The following is a 24480-nucleotide window of genomic DNA, read 5'->3' on the forward strand; positions in this document are numbered from 1 at the left end:
TGCAGTTAGGTAAAGTTACAAAACTGAGTTAGGGTCAATGAAATGTGAGCAAAATGCCTAGACCACAAAAATCTCAATCAACCCTCCATATTTCTTTTTTATTAAAAAAAAAAAGTTGTACATATTGGGAGAGAGAGAGAGAGAGAGAGAGAGAGAGATGGACTCCGTGTTGCGATCCTCCAGCCTCCATTGTTTTTTGCCATAGGGCAGGCACCACCACACCCGATCCTCCATTATTTCTCTCTTTTTTAAAAGAATTTTTCATTTAATGTTATTCATAATTTTTATGTTTTAATTTGCTGTAAGACATACATGCTCACCAGAGAGAGAGAAAGGGAGAGAGAAAGTGAAAAAGCAAGGTGTTAGGTCAGAGACTTGAACTGCAGCTGGCCATGTGGGGATCCAGTGCCCCAACCACCACACCATCTGCTGGCCCCATTATTTGTCCTCAGTGAAAAGCAGAGAACTCCTGGGATCTAGGAGGCCAGAGGCATGTAATGGCTGGGGTCACAAGGAGCAGAGAGATGGTTGAGAGACCGCTAAGGTCAGGCAGTTATGGTATGGCAGGAAGCCAACAAAGCTAACACTGTAGTAGGTACTTTGAAGAGGCACACAGCCAATCAACTGGCACTGGCTTACCATTTAGGAGATAGGTGGTAAGCACATGGAAAACCGAGATGGGGGGGTGATCTGCCTGCTAAAGAACCAGGTAAAATAATCACTGTCAGTGATAACCTGGTAGCAGGCCCAGGCCTATGGAGTTTCCAGCACCAGAGGAAGGCGCTGGACAGAATAAACAGATCAGGAGACAGCTGCGGTCTTTGATAATGCACTCGAGGAAAACAGAAGAGCTCAGGAAAGGAGTATTTCACTGTTTGAAGGGAAGAATCTAGAAATTCAGAACTTCAGCACAGAAAAGGCTTTGGCCCCCGAACACTAAGCTGTAAGTCTGAGAGAGGTTTTAAACAACAAAGACTCAAAGAGACTCAGCCCTAGACTAGAAGTAAGATTAAAGGTAGGTCTTCCCATCCAAACCGGTAAGAATTTTCATTGTGGCTGTAAGCTAACAGATACATCTATGGAAAGAGGGAGATCAGAAATCAACTAAGTTTTGGACAAAGTATACAGAGACAGAAATCACAAGCCTGGGCTGGAATAAACTCTCTGACTGCTGGACCACAATCTTCCAGACCAGGTATGTGTACTGGTAACTTGGGATAAACACCAAATGTTAAATCCCCACTTCAGATGTGACCATGGAACAAGACCTTCCTAAGAAGTCAGTCAGGACCACGGAGAACCTTGGGTAAGAAGTTCCTCTCAGTGCTCTCCTCTTTGCTCAGCAGAACTTCAGGTGTGAGGCCAGTCGTGTACTTTCCAATGTTCCCTTAATAATGACCGAGAGTTCTTACTGTGGGCACTCTGTCACTGCTCTGCACTGAGGCAGACAGCTACTTTAGTTTTTTTGTTTGTTTGTTTTTGCCACAGGACAGAGACACAGAGACAGTGAAAGGAGAAGTGAGAAATCACCCTCCAGGGGAGGGCCATGCTGTAATCCCTCCTCCACTCTCCTCCTGGGACTTAGGGCGTATGTGACACACTAACGTGCCTGGAGTGATTTTCAAGCCACAATCCTGGGCCCTGAATTGCAGCCAGTCATGTGGGAGTCCAGTGCCTTAACCACCACGCCATCTGCTGGCCCGGACAGCTTATTTTTAGTATGAAGGTCATGTAAGGTTGAGGAGCCACTCCCACAGTCCTCTGGAGAGCACTGCGTCGGCACCTGGCGATCCTGGACTCCGAGTGGGGTGCAGTGACTGGATGCAACTCAGGGCTGGTTTCCCTGGGAAGAGCTGTGTGCTCTACGTGTGGGGGAGTGTGAAACAGGCATCTGGTGATCAAAAGAGGCCATGGCAAAATGAGATGTTCAAGGAAATTCACTCACCCTCCTACAAGATACATGCATTTTGTAGCTTCGTCATGGCTAGATGGGGTCATGGGACTGAATTCTAGGCAATGTGAGTAGAACGGATTTCTATCCTTTTGGGGCCTGGCTCATAAAAACCTATACAATTCTCCATGTACTGGATTCCCTTCTATGTGCAAATTGCATACATTTTTATTATATGGAAGCAAGTGAAAGTCTGGGACTGTAAGAAGTCAGCCAACTCAAATAGAATGAATTGTGATTTAATATAAATTAACATGAATACTGACTTTACCCTTAATCCACAAAATCACATACTTGTTACTGAATGGTTAGGGGCATAATACTGAATGATTAAGATGTACAGTAATTTACTTAAAGAATGTGTTCATTCAAGGTGACTTAAGAAATGTTCATTTTTCCTGATAAACTCTGTATCTATCTTTCCACTAGCAGGACGAAAATAAAACCAAAACCAAAACAAAACAAGTAATTCTGCAGTTTCTATGTCTGTGGCATATAACCCATTCAGTCTACTAAGTAACCATAATTTTGGGGTTGAGGTGCTGGATTCCTACATGGCTGACCCTGATTCGAGTCCTGAACCTAGGGCTTGAAAATCACAACAAATGCATAGATACATAAATTGTGCCCCCTTCCACTTTACTTTTTTTTTTTTTTTTTTTTGAGAGATTTTCATTGTAGGGCGCGTGTGCTCGCCAGACAGACAGAGAGAGACATAGAGACAGAAAGCGAGAAATCACCCCCCAGGGGGGATGGTCACGCCGCAATCCCTTCTCCTCCATTCTCCTCTCGGGATCTTGGGCACGCACGCACATGCGCCCGGCGTGAGTTTTAAGCCACCGGGTCCGGGACACGAACCGCGGTCGACTACGTGGGAGTCCAGTGACATAGCCATTACGCTAACTGCTGGTTCCCCCCCCCTTCCACTTTAGAAAAGCAATGCTCAGCTGCATGTGGAGGTCAGACAGTCCTTCATACATACCCAGAGCTTTGTTTTTTGGAGCTTGTTCTCTGTGATCTCTAAAAGAAGAAAAACACCATTATGATTTTAATGTATAAATAAACCTCCTGATCTTAAGAAGAAAACATAATTAAAGGATAATAAAACTCATGCTCCCTCATCCCACCAGCAATAGGCATGTTTCAAACACACCAAAGGCTTGTTAAACTCCAGTATTTCTATAGACACAAAGGAGTCTTCCTCTCACCAATCTTAGAAGGACTCCTCTCTTTTTTTTGAGAGAGAGATTTTTTTGCTATAGGGCTTATGTGTTCACTGGAGACAGAAATTAAGAAATTGCCCCCCAGGGGGACAGCAACACTGTAATCTCTTTTCCTTCATTCTCCTCTCGGGATTTTGGGTATGCATGCACGTGTATGTGCCTGTTATGAGTTTTAAGCTGCTGGGTTCAGGACTCAAGCCACGGGCAACTACATGGGAGCCCAGCGATGTAACCATTGTGCCATTTGCTAGCCCCAGAGCTTCTGCTCTCAAATGAAATATGGGTTATCTTATCTCTACACTTGGAAACCATCAGGATAAAAAAATAGTTCAAAAGTCTTTTCATGAAGAATGAGTTGCGTGTAACAAAAATGAAGATTTATATTTTGTGAAGAGGGGAAGGAATACCAGTATGTTATTTTCTTTCTTTCTCTTTTTTATTTTTTTTTAAGAGCGATTTTTGCTACAGGGTGCATGTACTCACAAGAGAGACAGAGATAGAAGTGAGAAACCGCCCCCATGGGAGGATGGCCACACTGCAATCTCTTCTCCATTCTTTCCTCTTGGAATTTTGAGTGTGCACGCACAGGCACCAGGTGTAAGTTTAAAGCTGCCGGGTCGACTGTAGTGGTTGACTACATGGGAGTGCAGCGTCTTAACCACTATGCCACTGCTAGCCCCTCCAGGATCTTATTTGCAAATGAGGAAAAGTGTGGCTTTGTAACGGCAAGTTTGGGAGATGATCAGTAATATTTGTATATAGTGGAAACTATAAAGTTGGAGAGGCTCAAGCCTAAAAATAAACAAGTTGCACAAAAATAGGATTATTTTTTTCTCATTTTTAGGATATGCAGGAATTTTCTATCTTCAAAAAAAAAAAATCCCCTAAGGGCTAATAATTATTTCATAATAGGAAAATATTCATACCTTCTAGAGCTTTTAGACCCAGCTAAGGAGTGGAAAAACACTGATTCTAACTTCCTGGCTTCTGTTGACTTGCTTTTGTCATTTCTTGTATCCCAAAGGGCTCCGTGTGTCTCTTCTTTGGGTAACACTTTCTGGAGGGCTTTTTGTTCCTTAGCTGCAGAATGGTCACTACTTTCCTTCTTTCGTGTCCGTCTGACTTTTCCAATGAAGAAGTCATCGCCACTGTCACTGTCCTCAGACATGGAAGACTGCTTGTAAAACCTTTCTTCTGTGCTATCATCAAAATACTCCTTCTCTTCATGTGCTTCTTCTTCACTGTCACTGTTATCGTCAAACGAGCTACCAGACTCCTTTTTTTTGGTCTGACTTGATGTTTTCATGTTGGTGTTAGAAGGTGTTTCAGGTGTCTTTTGGGGTTCAGGGGGCACTACAGAATCCTTTTCTGAAGACTCTGATGGTGAATGGGGGTCACGTGCCATCTTGGCCACTTTTTCTTTTGGACTGTTTATTGGTTTCTTTGCCGGTACTTTGACTTCTTTCACTTTGTGGTCACTGACAACAGCTCCTTCATGCTGGGATTTACTTGCTCCATCACTTGAACACAAAGCAGCCTTAGGACGATTTTCTTCTGAAGTATTCTTTAATGACTCGACTTCAGGAGCATTCTGCCTTGCATCTTTAAAGGCTTGGACGGCAGCTATGAAACAAACAAATTTTAAAAAATTATTCTTTCTTCATGTACTGGAGTTATGAAGAACATTAAAGATGTCAGAATATAAATATGTAAAATGGGGATTTTTATTTCTGTAGTAATAATGCACCGAATATTATAAATGTGCTTTCAGACATAAAAGGAAATATCTAATCTGTGAACAAAAATATTTAGTTCTGTATTTTTTTGTTTTTTCATTTTATTATTTTTTAATTGCCAGAGGGCATGGATGCTTGCCAGAGAAAAAGGGAGACAGGAAGAGTGAGAGGGAGAAAGTGCCCTCCATTGGGGTATAGTCTCTTCTTCTCCATTTCTTCTCCTGTTGGGATGTGGGGCAGGCACACGCACGTGCCAGGTATGTTTTCCAAGCCTCCGGGCTGGGATTCAAACCAGAGTTGGCCATGTTGGATCTGGCTCCCTTAACCATCGGACTATGGGACTGGCCTAAAAAGCATTGAATTTTGTAAATATATTTTATGATACGCATGCATAAGTGAAAATTATGTGACTATGTGTCAAAATCAAAGTATACCAATATTTTAAAAATGAGTTGTGCTCAGCTTCATTGTGTTTGTAGTGTGTATAAAATACATATTATATGCGACATCCATTAATATATTTAGAGGGAAAAATTACATTTTCTTTAGCCATCACTTTTTATTTAGTTATTTTTTGAGTTTTTTTTTTTTTTGCTATAGGGCACATACACTTGCCAGAAAGAGAGAGAGAAAGTGAAATCCCCCAAGGGGATGGCCATGCCACAATCCCTTCTCCTCCATTCTCCTTTCAGGATCTTGGGCATGTATGCACACGTGACAGCATGAGTTTAAGCCACAGGGTCCAGGCCTTAAACCACTGTTGACTACATGGCAGTCCAACGATGTAGCCATTATGCCATCTGTTGGTCCCAGTCATCACTTTTTTAAAAAAAAAATTGCCAGAGAATGTATGTGCTTACCAGAGAGAAAGATAAAAAGGAGAGTGAGAAAGTCCCTCCTCCCCCAGAGGTGTGGTCACGCTACGACCCCGTCTCCTCCACTTCTCCAAGATGTCAGGGTTTCGGGCACAGGCACCAGCGTGTTTTTCAAACTGTCAGGACTGAGATTTAAACCCTGTGATCAGCTCTGTGGGATCTGGCTCCCTTAATCCCCAGGCTATGGAGTGCAGGTATCAGACACCTTCCATATTTTCAGGCACCTCCTCACATTTCAAAGAAACCTACATTTATCATTTCAATCAATAAATTCATGGCAAATGGAGTTAAAGTGTGGATTTGTTTTGGTGCAAATACATTTTTAAATCCATGCAGGTTTTCATAATATGCATTTTTGGTGACCTTTTTGAAGACCCTCATAGAAAACCATTTGACTCACACCTTTTAGTGCATCTGTTTTTTTCTTTAGACGAGGATGTGTGGCTAGTCTGGCGATTGCTCTTTCAGCTGCGGTAGAATCTGGCTGAAAATTGAAAAAATAAACACGGGAATAAAAATAACTTAGCACCATTAGGAGAGAATAAAATATAATGTATTAGTTTTTAAAAATTAGAATTAGGGAACAGATTTTGTTAGTATTCTCAATAGATAAATTATGTGTATAAGCTATGTTAAAGATAAAGATCTTGTTGACAAAAATACTAACTGCGTTGGAACAACTAAAATTTTCAAGTCATTCATCAATAAATATTCTTTGGATACCTACTATTTTCAGAACTGGGCTGGGTGGGACCACGTGAGAGAACTGGGCTAGGTGCCATATACGATATGGACCCAATGATGCCTGGCTCCAGTCAGCACTTCTGCTCTCATGGACCACTGCAGGAAGCCCGTACCTGGCCACTCTCCTCTGCATCTCGCTCTCCTGCAACCCTGCTCAGAGGAGCCACAGTGCTCAGATCATGCTGTTTCCCATCTGTTCTTTAAACTCACTTAGCCCATTCCATCCCAAGTCCTTTCTCCCTGGATACATGGAAGGAAGATGACTACGATAAGAAGGCTGAGGCAAAGACTGGCATTATCCTATCTTAAGCCAAGGAGTGGAAAGGCAAGGAAAAATTATCTTCTGGAGTGTTCTGAGGAAGCAAGGCCCTACTGACACCTTAACTGCAGACTTCTAGGCTCCTGAACTCTGAGAGTGACTGCAGATGTAAACCTCTCATGGTAATCTGTTAGAGGAACCTTAGGAAATGAATACACCTGGAATCTGACTTTTAGACTTATCTGGCCTTCTCTAAGAAACGTCATTTACTTGTAGATCACAAAGTATAATGTTAAATCGCTGAGTTTCCTGATGCAATACATATTTGCTGATCCATTTCATCTACCTCAGAGATTCAGAGCATGTAGGGAGGGAGTGGACTGCTGGCATCTCCAGCCATGCACTGACAAGTTGCCTGCTGAAGGCGTGGGTCAAACATACTGGCATGAGTTTTACGGAAAGCATAAAGCTAGAGCACAGAAACTCCAATAAAGAACACGATTTTTCAGACTAAAAATATTCAAAAAAATATATGAAAATAGAGTTACATCAGAATAGTGGAACTTCAAAGCTTTTAAGAACAAAAGTGGAAAATAAAGAGAAGGAATTTCAGATTTGACAGCATTATAACAGAGTAGCTAATGCTCCAAAAATTCTGAAGGAAAATGATTTCCAACCTAAGGAAAAAGAAAAACAGTTTGACATGTAAGGTTTTTAAAAAAAGGTTTATGGATCCCTGGTGTCTTCATGCCCAAGAAAACACTGGCTCCACGAAAATAAGGGATACCAAGAATGAGACAGGCTTGGGGCACAAGAAACAGAAGACACAGGGCATAGGCATTCTCCAGGACGAGGCAGCAGAGGCAAAAGGTTTAGAATGCGTGGTGTGGGATCAGTCTGTGGTGTGGTGGTTAGGGCAGCCGGATCCCTCGTGGCCGATGGAGCAGTTTGAGTCCTGGACATACATACGGGGCGTGTGTGTGCTCCTGTCTGAAATCCTGACACGAGGGGGCAGTGGAGAAGAGACTGCAAGCTAACCATTCCCAATGGGGGTGCTTTCTCACTCTCCTCCCAACCTCGTTCTCTCTGAGAAGTATAAACATGTTGTCAGCAACTTGCAAAGAAGAAAGAAGGATTACGTGGTCTGTTGACGATGAGGAGTCTGGTGCTACACTAGGGTATGGCGAAAACAAATGCAACAATTATAAACTACAGCAAACAAGTATCACGCAGGAAAGTAAACATTACATTCACTACCCGACTCCGAATTACTACACGTTTATCTCATCTAAATCTGACCCATAAACATGAGGTGGAGGGATAAGGAAGGTACATTTATGACTGAGAGTGGAGAAAAGAGGTCTAAATCTCTTATCTATTACAGCAGGAGGCCAACAGCTAGTAATTAAGTGGAAAAGACAGTATGGGACTAATACAAACATGTCGATGAACTATGTTCTGTAAGAACGAGCTGAAGTTCAGAACAGTGCAACAAATTACAGAGGACTGCTACATTCACTCACGCACGCACATGCACACACACACACACACACACACACACACACGCACACACATGCCTTATAGCAGTACTTGATTTTCAAAGTAAGAAATTGGCAAATTGGCTCATAGGCTAGTTCCAGTCTATTTGTGTTTTTCTATTTGTTTGTTTGCTTAAAGTTTAAATCAAGGTTTAAGGTGGGCCAACTGGTCAACTGGTAGGTGAAGGTTAAGGTTGCTGGATCTCACATGGCTGCTCATGCTGTTTGAGCCCCAGGCCCAGTGGCTTGAAAAATATCCCGGGGAAATGTGGACGCAAGCCCAAAATCTTAAAAGGGAGAGGGAAGAAAAGGGATTGCGGTGTGACTATCCCCCATGGAGATGCTTTCTCACTAACCCCCACTTTTTTCTCTCTGTCTCTCTCCACGTGCATGTGCCCTCTGGCAAATTAAACAATAAAGATTTATTAAAACACAGCCCAAACCATCCATTTACGTGTGGCCAATGACTGCATTCACACCACAGTGGCAGGGACAAGTAGCTGGGACAGAGATTTGCATGTCCCTTTTTTCCCCCCCTTTTAAAGGTTTTAGCCATAGGGTGCATTCACTGGAGGGAAACAGAGAAAGCCATTCAGAGGGAAATCGAGAAATCCTCTCTGAGGGGGGATGGCCCTGCTGCAATCCCTTCTCCATTATCCTCCTGTGATTTTGGGCACAGATGCACACATGTCTAGTGATTTTCAAGCTGCTGGGTCTGGGACTCAAACTGTCACTGACCATATGGCAGTCCCGAGCCATAACCACTATGCCACCTGCTGGTCCCATGTCTTTTGTTTTTTAATTAATTTTTTTTCCCCAGTTTGTTATAGGATATATGTCTCATCTAGGAAGAGACAGAGATACAGAGAGAAAGTGAGAAAGTGTCCCCCCTGCCATGCTGCAATCCCTTCTCCTCCATTTTCCTCTTGGGATTTTGGGCACACATGCCCACACACAAGGCGTGAGTCTCAGGCCACTGGGTCCAGGACTTGAACTGTGTCATCGCTCATGTATGTTCCAGGTGCCTCTAACCACCATGTCACTTGCTGGCCTGAGGTCTGTATGTATTACAAAGCCCAAAATACTTACCATGTGACTACATAAAAACTCATACCCGCTCTACATTACACACAGTAGAATCCTTGGGGGGGGGGCACAGAATAAAATCCTTGGGGGGGGGGGGGAGGGACACAAAAAAAATCAAGTAGAAAGAAAACTACGGTTCAGTGGAGTCATGAGGTCAAAAGTTTAAGATAAAATACCAACATCACAGACTACTGTTGCCAAAGTCTAACAATGAGTGTACTAACGAGGCGTTTCCAGAGCAGTGGCATGACTGGAGATTCCGGCTTAGTAGATATACTTTGTGGTCAGTGGAAATGCAGTGTGCTGTAACTGCTAGCGTTCATCTCTGAAGGTTTATATATAAGAACAGTAACAGAAATCAAAACAAAACAAAACTGTCCTAATAAGTGTGACACACTGCCCAGGAACTGCCTTTCAGGTTACAAGAGAAAAGAAGATACTCCAAGGAGTAGCTGTTTATCTCTTTTTTGGGGGGGGGCGAGGGGGAATTTTCGTTATTGGGGCGTGCACTCACCAGAAACAGAAAGCAAGAAATCACTCCCCATGAGGGATGGCCACACCATAATCCCTTCTCCTCCATTCTCCTCTCGGGGGATCTTGGGCACGCACGCACATGTGCCCAGCGTGAGTTTAAGCTGCCAGGTCCGGGACTCAAACCACGGTTGACTACGTGGGAGTCCAGTGACATAGCCATTATGCTAACTGCTGGTCCCAGAAATTCTGAGACTTCTAAATAGATTTAACTAAAATGTATTCATTACACAATTATTCAAAAAAAACCTTTGTTCCCAAATCCCTGCCTTGACAACTTGCTACATTCTATGCTAAACTGGGTGTTTATCTCCCAGCGCTAGTTAAATCTTTCCATCTTAGTTATAATTTCAGAAGAGCAGTGGTAACAAATGCTTGCATGTCCAGTGTTGACTCTGGATAAATACTATTCTGTCAAGAATCATTTTATCATTAAATTTATTTAGCAAAGCTATTTCTCTGCCTTAAAGATACCCCAGAGTAACTGATTTAACAATCTGGTTTCAATAAATTCCATTAAACTCATACAGCTATAGAGTAAGATTTACAAATCTACAATTATGAATTAATGTAGCATATATCTTCTGATATGCTATATAAGTCTTTGTTATAGATGTCTTTAACTGTATTGTGTATGCCTTTTTTACATTTTTTTTTATTTGCTAGAGGGCATGTGCAGAGGAGAGAGAAAGAGAAAGTGAGAAAGCACCCTGGGAGGAAGGCCACACCACAATCCCTCCTCCTTTGTCTCCTTTATCAAGTTTTGGGATTTTGGCCACACACACACACACACACACACACACACACACATACACACACACACACACACACATGCTCAGTGTATTTTTGATCACAGGGTCCAGGCCTCAAACTGTGAACTTGGCCACGTGGGATCCAGCGGCCTCCACACACCACACCACCGGCTGGCCCTTAACTGTTTATGCACCATTTCTGGGAGCTGGGCTTATCTGGGGGACACACAAGCTAATGAGCGAGACTAAATCAAGGACCACCGTGGCGCTATCATCTCCCTGAGGCAGCACGTGGGTTGCAGCTGTCCACCTGCAGTTTTGCAGCAACGTGAATGGCCATGAGCTCGGGGAGGGACAGAGAAGCCTGGGTCTACGGCATAGCCGGGCACAGAACATGGAGCACACATGTCGAATTCATGGACACCACAGCTTCGGGTTCTGTAATGACATGCAACCTGTCTAAGGAAAACCGTTAGTGCTATCGGCAAATAAGAACCGTATAATATAATCCACTAACAAGAACTTTGCTGATAATGGTAGTACTTTTAAGGAAGATTCAAAGCACAATTTATGCTTCCTAGTTGGGCAGCGAGCATTCGATGAGAATGTGGCTTGCTCAGGGAAGGACGAGGTGTGGGCATTTGACATCCTATAGTCACTCCACAGCAGAGAACACACTGTGTCTCTGGGGAAATTCTGAGCAGCAATGAATGCAAATCCAGTTAGTATTCAGGCAGCAGCCATGTCCTCCACAGTGGCTAAGATAAACACTGCTTCCTAGGTAAGAATACAAAGCTGTTTCAGAACAATGGGTTGAAAATAAATGGCTTTTTGGGTTCTTATTCATTTAGCTGGGGATGTTTTGAACAAGAATGTTGTCTTGTAGGTCTATGTCCTATCAACTTTTCACCATAACGGCTATCTGTAAAGATCATTTCAAAACGTAGTTACTACTTCTAAGTTTGTTTCAGATTTTGCCATAGGGCACATGTGCTCATGAGGGAAGGACAGAGAGAGAGGGAAAGTGAGAAATGACCCCTCAGGGCAGCCGGCCACACCAGACTCACATCCAACGTGTTTCTCAAGCCTCTAGGTCTGACTCAACCAGAGTCGGCCATGTGGGCGCCAGTACTTTAACCACTGTGCCACAGGCTAGCCTAGTACTTCTAATTTTTATAAAGGAGAAATTTCGATGGAGCTGGCTACCCAACACCACGGTCAGACATCTCAGGTAATTAACTACTCCTGTATACTGAATAAATGCTGCAGTTAACAATACTTAACAAAGTACTTAAGAAAGGGAAAAAAATTAAAGATACAGCATAAAAATCTTGCTGAGTGGGGGATGGTACATGAACTATACACATCTTGCTGAGTGGGAGATGGTGCATGAAACGTAATTTTTTCACTAAGTAAATCTACACACTGATAGGATGGGCTCTGTCACTTTTACTGGACGTAGTAATGATTTTTAAGGTGGCTAAAATTATTATTAGACTGTTGATTTCCCAAATCAAACAATATAGAAATGAGAAAAAAACAAAAGCCAGAAATGAGAAGTAACCTGCTGAAGTCACTAAGCCCATGACATGACAGTACCAGCCGAAGTGCAGAAACCTAGGTTGGCTCTGTGGCCCAGTGGTGAAGGCAGCCAGATCACACACGGCAGGCCACAAGGTGCAAGTCCTGGCTCAGCTGCTTAAGAAACATGCCGGGCATGTGTGTGCATGCTCAAAATCCCTAACGGAGACAGATGGAGAAGGGGATGCACCATGACCATGCCCCATGAAGGGTGCTTTCTCCTCTACCTCTGTCTCTGTGTGTCTGTCTAGCAAACACATACATACACTCTCTAGCAAAAACAAAACAAAAAACCAACCCCCTAGAAACTTGAGTTTTCCCTTTGCTAATAAATAGGAATCTTTTACACAGGGTGAGTTCACAACTGAGTGTTACCAATCACTTTCTAGAAGTATATCCCAAATTGTCAACCTACAAGGAAAAGGCACAAGTCAATGGCTTAAGTACTAATTGTAATTACTATAGTATAATAAATTAGTTATGAGAATGGTGGCCTTGACAAAACTGATAATCATTTCAGCAAGACACTCATAAACACCAGCATGCATTGTACCAGTTTTGTGTGTGTATGCGTGTGTGTGTGCATGTATCTGTGTGTGTGTGTGTGTATATATATATATATATATATATATATATCCCCTTAGAATACATCTGATCCTTCAAAATTCTCTATATTTAGCTGCTAGCCATTTTTAATTAATTCACATTTGTCCTTGATGGCTTACTGATCTGAAATTTTAAATCTGAGTTGCTTATAATTTTGGGAGCAGAAAAAAATTTTAATGGGGGAAAAACTATAAAGACTATTATTGATATATACATATATATTAGTTATTTGCTATATAAATACTAACAATTTTATTTTCCATGCTTTTAAAAAAAATTATTATTATTTTTTAAACTTGCTATAGGACAAGTGTATTTGAGAGAGAGAGAGAGAGAGAACACGCAAGCAAGGCACACTGGGTCTGGGACTCGAACCGTAGGTGGCCATATATGAGGGGAGTCCAGCGCCTTAACCACCACGCCACCTGCTAGCCCTTTAATTTTCCATTCTTAAAAGGTCAATAAAAAATGTTAAATATGCACTTCTTAAAGTGTTTGGTTCACTTAACTAAAAGCCTTAGCTAAAAATGTCAGTTTTATAACTATAGCCATTACTTAAATACACCTTTAAAACTCTTCCCTAGTAAAAGTCAAATTCAACATTTGAAGTTTTAACTTTGTTCTTACGAAAACAATTTGTACTTTAAAAAACTTTCTTTCTTTCGAGAGAGGAGGGAGAAAGACAGGTACAACAGGGTCTGGTCATACCGCAAACCCTCTCCCAGCACTTCAGCTTGTTAGGATCTTGGGTGTGTGTTCCTGGTGTGTTTAAAGCTGATCTGGGACTTGAACCTGCAGTTAGCCACAAGGCTTCCAGTACTGCAGAATCAGTATGCCACCAACTGCACCACCATGGCTAGTTCAGGAAAGCAATTTTTATTTTGTTTTCCTTCAATTTTATTGTGAAGAATTTTCATAATGAAAATTCTTCATTTCACTTAGAAAATTCAAATTTTAATAAGAGCTAAAGGGGATATAGACTAAAGACTTAATATCAACTAGACTAGGACTCCAGACTTAATTTCAAGATTACTCAGGACCAAGTCCACATTCAAAATCAGGTTTGTGAATTCAGTCTGGACTGCTTTTAAACGATCTGAGATAATTCCTATTTTGTGACCCAGTTCTGGGTGCTTTTTTACATTGTGTAAAGGTCACTTTAAATCTTTTTGAGGAGAAATAAAATATAAACATTAGGACGTGGCCGGTGGAGCAAGTGGGGTGAGGCTTATCTGGCAGTGTTCTGAGTCTCTGCTGCACTTAGATAATGCCTGCCTCTTGTGTGGGCACTGGGTTAAGTGCAGGACCTCACACGCTGGGGCAGGGCAGCCCCTGCCAGGAGGTTTCCATTCCTTTTCTTCCCATTTCCCTTCCAACATCCTCCTTCCTCATTTCCTTCCTCCTCGAATTATATTTACTGAGCCCTCGTTTATGTAAAGGTATTGCCTGCCAGATACACCAATCCTTTGAGGCTCACGATTTATTCTAATTAAAAAAGCTAACAAAGATAAACACGCAAATAACTAATTCAAGGCAGAATATAATAAACTTCACAGTTGAGACAGAAAATATCATAAACGAAACATAAACAGTTATACTTCTTAAATTGAAATCAATCTACTTTGAAGCTCAAAAGGCTATGGCATAGCCTATGGACACTCTTTACACCTGTATGAGAAAGTCTTCGTAACACTGAGAGGTATGACGGAAATCACAGCTTGCCTTATTTAAAGGTGACACAATGTTTGCCATGGAAAATTCTCAGGAAACTGTGGTTTTCACACACCTCCAGTTTCTTCCATTTCAAATAAATTAAATAAAAAAGGGAAAACACCTCACTTTTTAGCGGAAAAATTTTATTTTGGCCCATGGCTATTTTTTGTGAACACAAAAACATTTGGTGTTCAATTTTTAAAAGAATCTTGAGGATATACTTCTGAGTATAAACAGGAGTCTAAAAATGAAAAGGTATCTTACATGCAGGGCTAACCTTTGAAATGCTGCCTAAAACACACTGACTCTTAATGAACTGGTGGAGGTAGAACACTGGTTGCAGCACTTTTAACTCAGACTTAATTTCAACTTCAGATTCTGCCTGAAGATATCCATCATCATACCAATACATTCATATCTGTAGTTATTAAAAAGCACCCAGGGCTAGCTGGTGGCACAGCTATAATGCAATTGGACCTCCTCGGACATGCTGGGTGTAGACCTACAGCGCCATAGTCAGTCCAGGCCTGCTGAAATGGGGGTTGGATCGTGGCATGGGATTCAGGTAGGGTAACCTCTCTGTCTCTCTCATAGAGGAACTAAACAAACAAACTTTAAAATAAAGCTAAACATTGTGTAAGGTCATAAAAGACAGTCCATTCAGGTGGATCTGAAGAACTACGGGAAACTAAATATGGATATTTAGGAAGTGACAAAACATTTCCAAGTCTCAACCATAGTATCATATGTAAACTCAAGGAAGATTTTAAAATTAAATGCTGAAAATAGATAAATAAAGCATTTTCCACAGGAGAGAACCTATATTCTGTCCATATTTTATATAACATGAAATAATTCATTATTAAAAAACAAGCACACTAAAAACTTTACATATGAATAGTTTCGTGTGAAAATTAAATAAGGCCAATGCCAAATTTTATTTGCTACACATGCATGTAAAGTATTATACACAGACATTACTGTGAGGCAAGGTAAATAAGCATAAATGATAAAGTTCATCATTTAAATGTTAATAGACACTTTAACCGTGGAAGCTAACCACTTCCCCATCAACAGAAGAAAGCAGCAGCTCTGTGGTAGGGCTGTTTAGCTACTATTATTTCCCTTGTGGTAAAGGAGGGGGAAGCCACAGATGCTCTATTTTCCCTGAGTCATTGGTACTGCTTTTAGAGAATGGTGTTTATCCTCAGTTATAACCTGCATCGGGGTCCACCAGGTGCTGGACCTGCACAGGAAGCTGGACCTGCACAGGAAGGCCCCAGGTGTGCACCTTGAAGTCTCTCTGTCCACACCGGGCACATGAACTGGGCTGGCTAAGGCCGAGGTAGATCACGGCATGATAACCCTGTTCAGTGTGCCTGTCTTCCTGTCTCTCTCTCTCTAGGAATGAATGAATGGATGAATGAATAAATAAGTAAATAATTAGTAAATAAATAAATGAATGAATAAATAAACTTAAAACCAAATAAAAACAAGGAAAACTTATATTAAGTCCCAATTACATCCTTTCTTGGGTCCTAAGTCCAGGAGTGGAGCAATCTCTAAATGTATCGGTCCCATAGCATAGAATGGGTCTGTCCTTTAGTCAACAAAAGAACAACTTCATAGAAACAAAATAGAAATGAAAAATGGTAAATGACGAACTCCATGTACTTATAATGAATTATACACAAGCAGAGGCCAAGATGAATCTTCCTTCCCTAAGAAAATGTTTTTTAAATCTGCCCTTTTAATACTAGAATACCATAGGGAATCAATAATGTAACAGAAATAGATGAATGCTAGGGAAAATTAAAAGAATAGAAAATAATTTTCAAACAAATTTTCAACAGAAACATAACATAATTAAATATGCTATAGTCTGTCAGGATATGTCCCCTGACAATTTATGTGTTGAGACAGTGTTAACAGGGTTAAGAGGGTAACAACTTGATCCAACTTGCAGTGATTACTGTAGGGTCCTCATGATTGAGTCCTGGTAGATTTATTTAGAATGAGAATGGGAGAGAGAGACACATGAAACACAGACCGCTCTCCTGTTCTCTGCCACATTTGATGCAGCCAGAAGGACCCCATCTGAGGGGGGCTGCTGGATTTAGACCTCCACCTAAGATGAGAAAAATGTTTATTTTCGTAAGTCACTCAGGTTCAGCTACTTTCTACCATTAGCAATGAAATGGACGGAAACATACTATTTTATGGGTATGTGGATATAATTTGCTATCAGTAGTAGTGTTAAGGGGGGAGAAGGATAGAAGGGAAGGATGGAGCTGAATGTCAGCGAAGAATTACAGAATAGCTGAAGAGGTCATGATGGGGTGCTCCATGCTGACATCTAATTTCTATAAGTAAAAAGTGAAAGTTGAGCACATATAGAAAGCAAAAGTTCCAGGGGACCAGCAGGTGGCATGGTGGTTCAGGGTCTGGACACTTCCATGTAGCTAATCACTGTTTGAGCTTGGACCTGCTGGCTTGCTTTCTCACTTTCTCTCTCTGTTTCTCTCTGGTTAAATTAAAATAAGTGAATTAATAAAAATAAATAAATAATTAAAAAAAAGAAAGAAAAGTTCCAAAGACAAATTTGGCCTCGTATATCCTCCCTTGAAAGACTGAAAATTATCACTGCTGATAATTCTTATTACAGTAGATCATGGACCACTTCATAGACTTGGCTTACTTGAAAGGATAGTAGTAAATGGACTTTGATACCAAAACCAGAAAAGAACATAACAACAAAAAGAAAACTACAGAGCAATATTCCTGATGACTAATTGGTATCAAAATTTTCAACAAGATAAGAGCAAACCAAATCCAATAACATATCAAGAACATTATACACCATGATTAAGTAGGCTTTATCCCAGGGATGTAAGAATGGTTCACCATACATAAAACAGTAACTGTAATACACCACATTAATAGAAAGAAAAATCATATGATAATATCTATAGATGCAGAAAAAGCATTTGATAAAATACAACCTCCCTTCATGATCACGACTCTCAGGAAAATTGGGGTAGAGGGTACATTTCTCAACCTAATAAATGCTATATGACAGACCTACTGTGAGCATCATGTTTAATAGCAAAAAGCTAAAAGCTTTCCTATTAAAAACTGAAACAAGCCCAGGTTGACCATTCTCCCCACTTCTCTTTAACATACGGCTGGAAATCTTAGCAATGCAATCAGACAAGAGGCTAAGATAAAGGGCATTCAGGGGACCAACAGTTAGCACAATGGCTATGTCGCTGGACTCCCATGTAATCAACCACGGTTTGAGTCCTGGACCTGGTGGCTTAAACTCATGCTGGGCACATGTATGTGTGCGTGCAAGCCCAAGATCCCGAGAGGAGAATGGAAGAGAAGGGACTGCAGCGTGGCCATCCCCCCGGGGGGATGATTTCTCATTTTCTGTCTCACTGGTGAGCGCACACGGCCTACAGCAAAAACCTCTGGGGGAAATTAAAAAAAAAAGAAAGGCATTCAGATAAGAAAAAAAGTTAAACTGTCCTATTTGCAGATGATATGATTATATGCCTAGAAAATCCTAAATCTATAAACACACTTCTAGACATGATAAATAAATTCAGTAAAGTTGAAGGTATACAAAATCAATCTATAAAAGCCTATAGCTTTTTTTTTCTTTGGAGAGATTTTCACTGTAGGGCGCGTGCGCTCGCCAGACAGACAGAGAGAGACATAGAGACAGAAAGCGAGAAATCACCCCCCAGGGGGGATGGTCACGCCGCAATCCCTTCTCCTCCATTCTCCTCTCGGGATCTTGGGCACGCACGCACACGTGCCCGGCGTGAATTTTAAGCCACCGGGTCCGGGACACAAACCGCGGTCGACTACGTGGGAGTCCAGTGACATAGCCATTACGCTAACTGCTGGTTCCCAAAAACCTATAGCTTTTTAAATACAAAAATAATGTACAGACTGAGATGGAACTGTAAGAAGCAATCCCATTTAAAACAGCTACAAAACAAATAAAATACCTAGGAATAACTCTAACCAAAGAAATAAAAGACTTTTATGAGGAAAACTTTAAAAAAGTGTAAAAAGAAATTGAATATGATATTGCAAAAAAAAAGGAAGGACACTCCAAGCTCCTGGATTGGAAGAATTAATATAATCAAGATGGCAGTCCCACCCAAATTAATCTACATATTTGATGCAATCCCAATCCAATCACCTGAGACATGCTTCACAGAAATAGAAAAAACAATTATAAACTTTGGAATCAAAAAAGATCTCATATTACCAAGGCAATACTGTATCAAAGTAATAAACTAGGAGGCATCTTACTACCGATTTTAAAGTACATTATGATTTTAAAATATACTACAAAATATTTTTATTTATTCATTTGCTTACTTTAATTTGAGCAGAGAGAGACATTTTAAAGTATACTACAAAATAGTATGGTACTGGCACAAAAACAGATACATGGATCAATGAAACAGAATAAAGAATCCAGAAATAAACTTCAAATCATATAGTCAACTGATTTTTATATCAAAAAAGACAATGCAGTGGAGAAAAGAAAAGTCTCTTTGGCAAATAGTGTTGGGAGAATTGGATATTCATCTGCAGAAAAATGAAACTGGACCCCTATCTGCCACCATTAACCTGAATTAATTCAAAATAGATCAAAGACTTTAATATAAAAACTCTAACCACCAAACTACTGGTAGAAAACATAGGGGAAACTTCTGAAGACACTGGAATAAGCAAAGATTTCTTAAGAAATACTCCTAAAGCATAGGCAATAGTCCCTAAAATAGACAAGTGGGATTACATCAAGTTTAAAAGCTTTCTCACAGAAAAAGAAACTGTAACTGAAGTGAAAAGATAACCCTTGGGATGAGATAAATATTTCCAAATTATCCCTTAGATAAGGGGTTGATATCTAAGTAGCTAGCTCACCCATTAAAAAGGAAATAATCCAATTAAAAAATGGGTGAATGAATCAAACAGACAATTCTCCAAGGAAGACTTACAAATAGCCCAAAAGTCATGTGAAAAAATGTTCAAAGTCAATCATCATAAGGGAAATGAAAATTAAAACTACAACGCTGGTGGGGCCCATTGGTGGCATAATGGTTAAGGCACTGGATTTCCCAATGGCCATCTGGAGTTCGAGTCCTAGAACCAGAAGCCTGAAATTCATGCTGTGCATGTGTGCATGCATGCCCAAAATCTTGAGGGGAAAATGGAGGAGAAGGGATTGTGGCATGGCCATCTCCCTGGCTGGGTGATTTTGTACTTTCTCTGTCTCTCTGGAGAGCAGACCCACACCCTATAGCAAAAATCTCTTACACACACACACACACACACACACACACACACACGCACACACACACAATCACAATGAGGTATCATTTAACATCAGTTAGAATGGCTAGGATCATAAAAACATCAATAAGTGTTGGTGAGGCTGTGGTGAAAAGGGAACTCTTTTACACTGTTGGCAGGAATGTAAATTAGTCCAACCTTTCTGGGAAACTACATGGAGATTTCTCAAAAACCTACAAATAGGACTTCCCTATGACCCAGTCACCACTTCTTGGTATCTACTCAAAGGACAAGAAAACACTCCATCAGAAAGACATATGCACATCCATGTTTACTGCAGCATTATTTATAACTGCTAAAACATGGAACAAACCTATGTATCTAAAAACTGATAATTGGGTTGAAAACGGTGGCATATATATACTGTAGAATATTATACAGCTGTAAGAAACAATGAAATCCTATCGTTCTACTTAAGATAGATGAATATAAAAGGTCTGTTGAGCATAGGGAGCCAGACTTAAAAATATACACATTGTATATCCTCACTCAATCTGAACTGAGTGTCTGCACTTTGTGGCAGAGGTTGAGAAAGCTGAAGATGTGATGGTGGAGAAGATCGCTGTTGATGCTAGCAACAGTAAGGAGGGAAAAGGGATGGTAGAGAGTGGGTGGTGGATGGTGGGTGTGACATAAAAAAAAATGAAACAAAAATTATAAATGATAAACTTTTGTTTATAAGAGAAAAAGAAATCGAAACCTTTAATACTGTCTGAAACAGTTCACAACAGTGTGTATTTGTTAATTTATCTGTCATCAAAAGAGCACTTTGTCTAAAAGGTCTGACTAGTATGCAGAATGTTTAAAATCTTTTGTGAAAATGTAGTATTGCAGCTGAAATTTATTTTGTCAAACTGTATACAGTTTTTAAAAAAATTTTAAAAAAGAATAGTAACAGGACAAGGAATAGCTAAGGCAATCCTTTTAGTCACTTTCACACTACAGAGAGAAGTACATACGGATGCTCATTTTAACCATTTTTTGGCTACCTACTTAAAAAGTTTACTGAGAACTAGGCATACATCTACTGACCCATCATCCATTCACTTGAAAGAATGGAATGTTTCTGTGAGTCTAACAATATTGGGTCATTGCATTGGAAAAGTCATGACACATTTTTGCACAGAAAAACGTAAAAAAGTACATCATAACTTTTCTGATGGCCTGACATAACATCTTCATCAGTTTCCATTTGCTGGTTTCAAAAAGGAATTATGTGACATAAAACACAATAACGGATAAAAATAGACAGATATCTGAAAAACAGGGATAGATTTAGTCATGCATAGTCAGTTGATACAACAAAATACCTGAAACAAGGATAATTTACAAAGACAAATTTACTTGGCTCATAGTTCTCAAGGCCAGGAAGCTCAAGAGTGTGGCAATGGCGAGGACATCATCCCATTGTAGAATAGCAGAAGACAGAAGTCAGAGTGCAAGACAGAAAGCAGAGCTACTCCAAACCCCCTGCCCCTTTTTATTTTAGTCTGCTATAGGGTATATGCTCTTGCTGAAGAGAGAGAGAGAGACAGAAAGAGACATCATCCCCTAAGGGGGAGTGACAATGTTATAATTCCTTCTTCTCCACTCTCCTCTAGAGATTTCCCCCATCCCCCACCCCAAACCCAGGCAGATTTTTGCCATAGGGAATGTATGGTCACCAGAAACAGAAAGAGAAAGTGAGACCCCTCCTCTGCACCCCATGGGGGGGTTGGGGGGGATGGCCATGTCAAAATCCCTGCTCCATTCTCTTCTTGGGATTTAGGCATGTATGCATACACTTCTGGCATATTTTTCAAGCCACTAGGTCTGGAACTCAAACCACGTAATCGGCCAAGAGGGATCCAGCTGCCTTAACCTCCCCTTTAATAACTAGCTTGCTCTGACAATAACTAAGACACCTCAAGATAACAGCCTCAATCCATTTATGAGGGCACTGTCTTCATAGTCTGATCACCTCTTAAAAGGAGCACCTCTTAAGATCGTTACCATGGCATTAAGTTTCAACACAAGTTTTAGTAGGAACATTCAAATCACAGCAGGTAAAAAAGAGAATACTGCTTACCAAAATGGGATAGACTAAGGAAAATGACAATTTTTTTTCTCCATAAAAAGACTTCATTAGTTGGGACCAGCAGTTAGTGTAATGGCTATGTCACTGGACTTCCATGTAGTCGACTGCGGTTCGTGTCCTGGACCCAGTGGCTTAAAACTCACGTCGGGTGTGTGTGCGTGCGTGCCCAAGATCCCTAGAGGAGAACGGAGGAGAAGGGACCTCAGTGTGGCCATCCCCCCTGGGGGGTGATCTATAGCAAAAACCTCTCTCTCAAAAAAAAAGCAGACTTCATTAGCAGAGTAAATGGAAGACAAAAACGAAAACAGCTGATTTTCAATCTCATAAAGAGCTCGCATAAGAAAGTATAAAGAACTCTTACAAATCATTAAGGAAACAAACCAACAAAAGACTGGGGAAAAGAGAACAGGTGTTTCACGAAAGAGGATATACATATGGGCGAACAAAATGATGACATGTCACGATATCACATACAGCATAGATACGCTGGACAAATGATGATTCACATGTCAGTGGAATGGCATGAGAGTTCATCAAGTATTTCGAATAATACACAATTTAAAATTTATGAATTGTCAGTTCAGGAATTTTCCATTTAATAATTCCAGGCCACGCAAGCAGTTGAAATCACAAAAAGCAAAACTGCGAATAAAAGCGAACTACTGTATTCCATAACCAAGCAGCTCCACTTTTAGGAATAAGCCTGAGGATGTTAGTGCCCTAAAAGACATGACTGGGCATGTTTTTAGGAACAGATGTCAGCAAGATGGCAAAATAGGACTGTCTAGCACTATTTCTTCCACAGAAACATTGGTTCAAAAAACCATCTACCCACAAAAACAGCTTTACAAGAGCGAAGGAAACTGAGAGATCACAGCACCTGGCTGACTCACAGAAGCACTAAAGAGGACAGGAAGGGCAGTTTTACATCACCTTCTCTTGACCAGACCCTGCACTCCAAGGCTGGCTCCTGCAGATACAGGATCCGGGCATACACAGAACAAGTCTTAACAAATCTAAGAAAACTAAAATCTTATCAAATTATTTTTTTGACAACAATGATGGAAAATTAGGGATCACAACCAAAGGTTTGAAAAATTAACACATGGAAATTAAACAATGTGCTCCTAAACAACCAGTGGGTCAATGAAGAAATTAAGAAGAAAACAAAAAAGTACCTTGAGACTTAACAAATATGGAAACATAACATACTCAACTTTATAGGATACAGCAAAAAAAATTCTAAGAAGCAAGTTTAAAGCAGTAAACATCTATCTCAAAAAAGAAAGATCTCAAATAAAAGATCTAGCATGAAACCTAAGGAATTACAAAACAAGAACAAAGTAGGCCCAAAGTTAGCAGGAATAAGGAAATAAAGATCAGAGCCGAAATAAATAAAATAGAAATATAGGAAAAATAAAAAATGATCAACGAAAGTAAGAGTTTTTAGAAAAAGCATCCCATGTAGCAATCTTGAGCCAAAAATAAAATAAAATAAAATAAAAAACCCAAACAAAACAAAACAAAGCTGGAGGCATTGCAATATCTGATTTCAAAATATATTACAATACACTGCCTTACTTTCAAATATACTATAGTCATAGAATTAGAACAGCATGGTACTGACATAATGACAAATACATAGAGAAGTACCATACAGAGTCCAGAAAGAAATTCATTTATTTACAGTCAACTGATTTTGACAAGGGTATCAAGAATACACAAAGGAGAAAAGACAGTAGTTCAACAGTGCTCAGACAAAATTCCACACGTGTAAGAATAAAATTAGAAGCCTACCTCACCTTCAGAAGGTATGGACTTACATACTGGCTTGGTTAACATGCTAGCGGTATTATTTTGGACAAGCTAATCTGAGATTTAATTTCCTACTCTGTAGAATGGTGATATAATTTTCTCCAACACTCCTCCACTAGAGCTGAGAAAATAAATTTTCAAATCTTTTCTTAGAAACCCTACTGTTAACAAAGATAAGAGCATCAACTGTTTTTCTAGAATATGAACACTTAGTGGATCAGATTATCTTCTTCATTTTCGGTACTGCCTTTAGCAGTGCTTTTCAGAAATCAAGGGGCAGTTGTTTCTTTATTGCTGGTCCTAACTTAACCCCTCACAGTAGCAGGTTTTTTTTTTTCTTCTTTTTTTAATCTGTTTAATATGCAATGCTTATCAGTATGAGCTAAAACAAAAAAAAAATTAAGGTTTTTGTCACAGGGTGCATGTGCTCGCCAGAGAGACAAAGAGGAAAAGTTAGAAATAGCCACCTGCAGAAAGATGAATCTGAACCCCGACCTCTCGCCATTGACAAAATCAAAGCCAGGTGGATTAAAGATCTAAACCTAAGACCTCAAACTATAAAACTGCTCTCGGAAAACACTGGGGAAACTCTGGGAGACATCAGGGTAGGGAAA

General features: G+C 40.4%; 1 protein-coding gene across 3 annotated transcripts in view; it reads right to left on the reverse strand.

Moving 5' to 3' along the window:
* Nucleotides 1-24480, reverse strand: part of SRFBP1 (serum response factor binding protein 1) — an 89033-nt gene that overhangs the window by 8848 nt on the left and 55705 nt on the right. For all 3 annotated transcript variants that reach the window (XM_006167484.3, XM_027767856.1, XM_027767855.1), the window contains 3 exons: nt 6188-6269; nt 4101-4797; nt 2934-2971 (listed from right to left, as the gene is read on the reverse strand). In XM_006167484.3, the coding sequence (XP_006167546.1) occupies nt 2934-2971; nt 4101-4797; nt 6188-6269 (817 nt within the window). The remainder of the gene's footprint in view (nt 1-2933; nt 2972-4100; nt 4798-6187; nt 6270-24480) is intronic.

Source organism: Tupaia chinensis, unplaced genomic scaffold (assembly GCF_000334495.1).
Source record: "Tupaia chinensis unplaced genomic scaffold, TupChi_1.0 Scaffold144806_1, whole genome shotgun sequence".
Taxonomy (NCBI): domain Eukaryota; kingdom Metazoa; phylum Chordata; class Mammalia; order Scandentia; family Tupaiidae; genus Tupaia; species Tupaia belangeri.